Here is a 7,500-nt window from a genome sequence, read left to right on the forward strand (position 1 = left end):
CATAGATACATATGTATATACAGTATATGTATATATATATATATATATATATATATATATATATATATATATATATATATATATATATATATATATATATATATATATATATATATATATATATATATATATAGAGAGAGAGAGAGAGAGAGAGAGAGAGAGAGAGAGAGAGAGAGAGAGAGAAAGAGAACTAGAGAGAGAGTGCGTGTTTGCATGCGTGTGTGTGTGAGAGAGAAAGAAACCAGCCTTGACCCTGCCTCCTCCCGCAGATGTGCCTCCCCCTCGAGAAGTTTGGCTCCCCGATGCCCGTGAAGCTGCAGCGCGCCATCGCCTTGAACAAGTGCTGGAAGAAGGCCCGTCTCAGCGTCTGCATGAAGCAAGACCTCATGAAGTACCTGTCCGAGTTCGACCTCTCCGCCTTCCCTGCTATGGAGGACGCCGACGAAGAGTCCAAGGCCGAGAAGCTCATGCTCATCCTGTGGGGCGTCGAGGCCAAGGACGACTTCCAACTTTACTAAAAGCTCCGTTCTTCCTCTTAGCTTTCTTTGCCTCATTGGAGATTTTTGTAAGCGTTGGCCGAGTCAGAAATGAACTGAAACTTCTAACGCATGGCTATTGTTTAGCTTCATTTTCTCTATTATACTGTGCATCAAACAAACACATTTACACGTAGAAGAGGCTCTGACACTGTGAATGAAGCACAACTTTTCGGATAATATTAGATCAGTGAACTATATTGTCAAATTGAATTATTAAAATACAAATAAAATCACAAATTCTTTATGTTTTTCCCCAAATGCTTCTGCATACTTTATATTACTTAAAACAAAGTGTTGATTCGTATATGTTAGTGATGACGTGTATATATCGCGCTCCACAGTCGGTGAATATTAAACACCTTACTGCCTCATACAGTAACAGGTACGATATCTCCATAGTAATCGAAATTAATTAAGATGAAAAATCTACGGAAATATAATGCTACAAGGCCTAATCAACAAAATGTGCACTTTTGAATCCACACAAATATCAGTTTCTTCAAGACGCAAATGATGTTACCAATCTTTGCCTTCAACTTCCTACCATCTTCAGAACAGGCGCGTCATACACGCCTTGGCTTTTCTGAAGGAACAGAGTGAAAAACCGGTTTCAATCATCCAGGTGAAAGATGTTATGAAATTCTATGATTCGAACCAAAATAACTCACTTGAATTGTTGAGGCAGTTGAACTGTTGATGCGAGAAGAGGAAATTGAAGCCTTGAGGGTTAAGGAAAACGAGAACTGGCTGGTTGTTGGTGTATCTATCTTGATTCTGAAAGAGAATGATTGAAAGAACTGTGATAAAAGCATGAATTGTTCAAGATGGACAAGATAACTTTATTGAATATTTTATATACTTACATCATATATACACATGAATATATATATATATATATATATATATATATATATATATATATATATATATATATATATATATATATATATATATATATATATATATATATATATATATATATATATATATGTATGTATGATGTATGTATGTATATATATATATACAAAGCAATATCCCTTCTCCTATCCTAAGATATGGTAAAAAATGTGAACATAAATACTTATTCTAGAGGTACCATAGACACAAAACTTGAGTTGAACAAAAATGGCGGAGTGGCTTGACTGAAAGCCAGTTGGCGTAGAGGCGAGTCAGCCAGTGAGTGCGTTCGAGTCAGCCACCGCAACAGAGCTCAGTTTAGATTTCGATATGTAATGAAACGCATAATGTCGAAGAAAGAAATGAAAAAAATAAGATTTGAAAAACAAAGAAATTATATTTAAAGAAAACATGGTCGTCATGTATCACACTATCTTTTTAATTGGTTGACTCATACCATATATATATGTATATATATATATATATATATATGTATATATATATATATATATATATAGATAGATAGATAGATACATATATATACATATATATAAGCGTGTGTGTATACATATATACATACATATATATATATATATATATATATATATATATATATATATATATATATATATATATATGTCCCTATCTATCTATCTATACTTGGTTACTTGGTGGTAGTTACAGCAGGAGCCCTGTTAGTGGCTCATGCTAGGGCCATCCTAGGGGACCGCCCGTTTTTTGTCAATTGCAAGCAACTGAATTTGATTTAGCCCTCGTTCTTTCACTACCACACGTTGGTGGTTCATCTGGTACTGAATGTAGCCATTTATCTAGTTTTCTTTCAAACACTTCTACACTGCACTGATTTAGGTTTTTTATATCCTTTGGTATGCTATCAAACAATTTAGGTCCGTTTATTAGGAAATTTTGTTTTTGCATTTTTCATAACATGCATGTTTGTGCACTTATCCCAGTGCGATAGCATGTTCTTCCCTGCCTGGGGGAATGTCTTATCTTAATTCCCCCTCCTTGAACAGGTCTTGGGTTTGGTGTTAAATGTTCCTAGATCTTTTACTACTTTTTTCTCCTCAATCTCCACACCTTCGACAAAATATGATCTTGCTCTTAAATTCCGAGTTGGACTATATCTTATGATTTCAAATTTATCTGCATTGAATTTTATATTATTATCATATGCCCACTTACAGATGGTATGTAGATCCTCGTTAAGTTTGTTTTCATTATCTAGTATATCTATGGGTGTAGTTATTCTTGTATGAGCTGCAAATGATGTTACTCTCGAGTGTTTCACACCATTATCAATATTACCAATCATAATGAGGAATAACAAGGGCCCAAGAAAGGACTCTTGTGGCACCCCACTCATAATAGTCGTTTCTTTCGAGTAAAACCCATTAATTTGTACTATTTGTTTACGATTTATTTGGAAGTTGTAAATCCATCTTCCAACTTTCCCCCCGATTCCAAGGTCTTTAACCTTATGTACCAGAATGCCGTGATCTACTTTGTCAAAAGCTTTTGCAAACTCTAGGTATATTACATCAACTTCTCTATTTTCAGTTAGGTCCCTTAGTATGTGTTCGAAGTGTGTCAGGATCTGTGATAAACAAGATCTAACAGTTCTGAAAACCATGTTGCACGAGATTTATTTTGTTTTCTTTGTCTAAAAACTGGACGATTTTTTTTCCTCACTACCCTTTCAAATATGTTTCATTATATGAGATGTCAGTGTTCTGGTCTATAATTTTTGGTCTGACCTTTATTTCCACCTTTATATATTGGAATTATAGTACTCTCTTTCAGTAACCTGGGGATAATCCCCATGTCCAAAGATTAACTCCGCAAAGTAACCAGTGGCTTTGCTATGGTTTCTTTGCAGTTTTTTTTAAAGATTGCTGGGATTTCATCTGGTCCAGCTATTGAGTTTGCTGAGATTTCACTTACTGCTTCGAGAATATCTTTTCATCGAATATGAAGTCAGTGAGACATTCATCTTCGTTACTAATAATACTAAGATGTTGTCGTGGGTTTGATATTAAATTTTCTATTCTTGGGACACTATAGATTTCTTCATATTACAATTTCAGTAATTCAGCCATTTCCTTTGAATCAGTTACCAATTTCTGTTCTCTTTAATTTGTTTACGTAAGAAAAAAAATATATATTTTGCATTCTGGACGATTTTTTCCTCACTACCATTTAAATATTTTTTTTTATATGAGATGTCAGTGTAACTGGTCTGTAACCTTTTATATATATATATATATATATATATATATATATATATATACATATATATATATATATTTGTATATATATGTATATATATATATATATATATATATATATATATATTATATATATATATATATATATATATACATATATATATATATATATATATATATATATATATATATATATACATATATATATACATACATATATATATATATTGTTAGATAGACAGATGGGCAGATAAATAGATAAATATAGGTATACATAAATAGATATATATGTATATATACATATATATTTATATATGTATATATACATATATATCTATATATACATGTATATATATATATATATATATATATATATATATATATATGTATATATATGTATATATATATGCATATATATGTATATATATATAGAGAGAGAGAGAGAGAGAGAGAGATAGGCAGATAGATAGATATGTATGCGTTTCATTACATATCGAAATCCAAACTGACCTCTGTTGTGGTGGCTGACTGTTGTGTTGTGGTGACTCGAACGCACTCCTTGGCTGACTCGCCTCAACGCCAACTGGCTTTCAGTCAAGCCACTCCGCCATTTTTGTTCAACTCGAGTTTTGTTTCTGTGGTAACTCTAGGATAAGAATGTATTATCACTTTTTTACCATATGTTAGGATAGGAGCAGGCATTTTGCTTTATATATTTTCATGTGTATATATAATGTAAGTATATAAAATTTTCAAGAGATAGATACACCAACAACCAGCCAGTTCTCGTTTTCTTTAACCCTCAATGTCAGCCTCAAGGCTTCAATTTCCCCTTCTCGCATCAACAGTACGCACCTTCAACTGCCTCAACAATTCAATCGAGTTATTTTGGTTCGAATCATAGAATTTCATAACGTCTTTCACCTGGATGATTGAAACCGGGTTTTCACTCTGTTCCTTCAGAAACGCTAAGGCGGGTACGACGCGCCTGTTCTGAAGATGGTAGCGAAGTTGAAGGCAAAGATTAATAACATAATTTGCGTCATGAAGAAACTGACCTTTGTAAGAAGAAAAAATATGGATTCCAAAGAGCGCATTTTGTTGATTAGGTCTTGTAGCATTATATTTCCGTATATTTTTCATCTTAATAATTTCGAATACTATGCAGATATCATACCTGTTACTGTTATCTTCGAATGTATTAATCCAATGTATGTGAAGATATGTGAGCATTTCAAAAAATTATTCCAAAGTATGAGGCAGTCAAGTGTTTAATATTCACCGACTGTGGAGCGCGATATATACACGTCATCACTAACATATACGAATCAACACTTTGTTTTAAGTAATATAAAGTATGCAGAAGCATTTGGGGAAAGACATAAAGAATTTGTGATTTTATTTGTATTTTAATAATTCAATTTGACAATATAGTTCACTGATCTAATATTATCCGAAAAGTTGTGCTTCATTCACGTTGTCAGAGCTTCTTCTACGTGTAAATGTGTTTGTTTGATGCACAGTATAATAGAGAAAATGAAGCTAAACAATAGCCATACGTTAGAAGTTTCAGTTCATTTCTGACTCGGCCAACGCTTACAAAAATCTCCAAAGAGGCAAAGAAAGCTAAGAGGAAGAACGGAGCTTTTAGTAAAGTTGGAAGTCGTCCTTGGCCTCGACGCCCCACAGGATGAGCATGAGCTTCTCGGCCTTGGACTCTTCGTCGGCGTCCTCCATAGCAGGGAAGGCGGAGAGGTCGAACTCGGACAGGTACTTCATGAGGTCTTGCTTCATGCAGACGCTGAGACGGGCCTTCTTCCAGCACTTGTTCAAGGCGATGGCGCGCTGCAGCTTCACGGGCATCGGGGAGCCAAACTTCTCCAGGGGGAGGCACGTCTGCGGGAGGAGGCAGGGTCAAGGCTGGTTTCTTTCTCTCTCTCACACACACGCACGCAAACACGCACTCTTTCTCTAGTTCTCTTTCTCTCTCTCTTTCTCTCTCTCTCTCTCTCTTTCTCTCTCTCTCTCTCTCTCTATGTATATATATACTGTATATATATATATATATATATATATATATATATATATATATATATATATATATATATATATATATATATACATATGTATCTATGTCTTAACACGTACCGTCAATTCCTTGCACTTGTCCATTCCCATCAAGAGATCCTCCTTCAGGTTCTCATTGATGTCAAGTTGCTTCAGCGCTTCAGCGGATTTCTCGTAATCGATGTTGAAGTCGTCATCCATCTGGAGATTAATGGAGGATTTTTCTCTATTATTATATTCTTTGCTATAAGAATGCACGTAATGCTATTGTTTTGTCAATTGTATAAGATCAACGTCATGGGTGTTTATCATCTCTATTCCGCGTATGATAATAACAATGATAACAATAATGACGATGACAATAATAATCATAATGATAATAATAATGATAGTAATGATGATAATAGTACTGATGATAGTAATCTTAGTCACAATAATTATAATGATGATAGGAACAATTGATAATAAGTACAATGATAGTAATCATGGCAACGATAAGGATAATAATAATGTTAAGGATAATAAAGGTGATATCAATGGAACTGATAACGATAGCAATAACGATAATGAGATGAATGATTATAATAGTGATGATAAGAATAATGATGGTAATGATAATAATGATAATAAGATCATTGTAATAATAATTAGATAATGATAATTATAACGATAAAGAGATAATGACGTCAATAACAGCGATTATGATCATTATCATCATTAGTAGCATTAATCTTACTAGCATTATGATCACCAATTGATCAGTGTAATAATGAATTAATAAACAAATCAAGATAAAAAGGAGAGAAATCTGTGTACTTACGTAATTCAGCTTCTTCATGACACAGGTAAAGTTGCTGACCTTCGCCTTGACCTTATATGCCATTTTCTTCAGGATGGGAGCGCTGTACAAGGCCTCGCGCTTCTAAACGTTGAAAGGGAAAAAAGGTCAGTTAGTCTCGATCGGAATGACTCTTAAGGCAATATCGATTATACTGTTGTAGTTCAGGCTGAAACAAATAAATAGATATATAGGTAGATAGATGGATGGATGGATGAATGGATAGATACATGGATAGATAGATAGATAGATAGACAGACAGAAAAACAAACAAACCGATAGATGGTTGGACAGATAGATTGATAGACAGATAGATAAATGGATAGATAGAGATCATCTTACCTGACGCTGAGAGATAACTTGGTAAGGGAAGTTGAAGGGGAACCTCTGTCCTTGTGCTTGGGATGGGTAGTACAGGTACACGGGCTGTTGGTTAAACCTGTTCCAGCCAGCCTAGAGATCGAAATTAGGATTATTGTGATTGTCCAGATATGTTCCAAAACTAAATAGATTGATATGTATAACAGGTAGCTATGGATAGATAGATTACATATAGATATGAATAGATAGGGTACATTTAGATATGGATAAATATGGGAAAAGACTGTATGAGATGTGAAACGATAACTGACAAAAAATCTTTGATATTCATCAGAATCTTCGCTTACCAGAGGACTCATGTCTTCCTCTTCCTCTGCGGCCTCTTCCTCGTCAGCCTCCGGAAGGTTGATCTCCTCCCCGTAGCATTCCTTGGCAGCACTGAACACCTCCTTCGACCAGCCGTAGTATTGCTCTTCGCCGAGGCAGTTGGTCATCACCTGAGGAAGAAATCTATCCGTAAGTCGAGTTATAGCAATGTACCCTTTTATCCAGCGTTTATTCTCGTTACGATTAAATCATGGTATTGTGT

The 7,500-nt window shown here is 34.3% G+C and overlaps 2 protein-coding genes across 2 annotated transcripts in view; one reads left to right on the forward strand and one right to left on the reverse strand.

Moving 5' to 3' along the window:
• Positions 1-776, forward strand: part of LOC122265045 (uncharacterized) — a 3,821-nt gene extending 3,045 nt beyond the window's left edge. The window contains exon 7 of the mRNA XM_086541289.1: positions 270-776. Within this exon, the coding sequence (XP_086397415.1) occupies positions 270-518 (249 nt within the window). The 3' untranslated portion in view covers positions 519-776. The remainder of the gene's footprint in view (positions 1-269) is intronic.
• A 4,298-nt stretch (positions 777-5,074) lies between these two features.
• The window catches only part of LOC147471195 (uncharacterized), a 3,412-nt gene continuing 986 nt past the window's right edge, over positions 5,075-7,500 (reverse strand). The window contains exons 3-7 of the mRNA XM_086541290.1: positions 7,259-7,408; positions 6,933-7,043; positions 6,573-6,674; positions 5,834-5,953; positions 5,075-5,581 (exon numbers count right to left, since the gene is read on the reverse strand). Coding sequence (XP_086397416.1) covers positions 5,333-5,581; positions 5,834-5,953; positions 6,573-6,674; positions 6,933-7,043; positions 7,259-7,408 — 732 coding nt within the window. The 3' untranslated portion in view covers positions 5,075-5,332. The remainder of the gene's footprint in view (positions 5,582-5,833; positions 5,954-6,572; positions 6,675-6,932; positions 7,044-7,258; positions 7,409-7,500) is intronic.

This window comes from Penaeus japonicus, unplaced genomic scaffold (genome assembly GCF_977035675.1).
Source record: "Penaeus japonicus unplaced genomic scaffold, GWHDUDI00000001_assembly GWHDUDI00000010, whole genome shotgun sequence".
Lineage (NCBI taxonomy): Eukaryota > Metazoa > Arthropoda > Malacostraca > Decapoda > Penaeidae > Penaeus > Penaeus japonicus.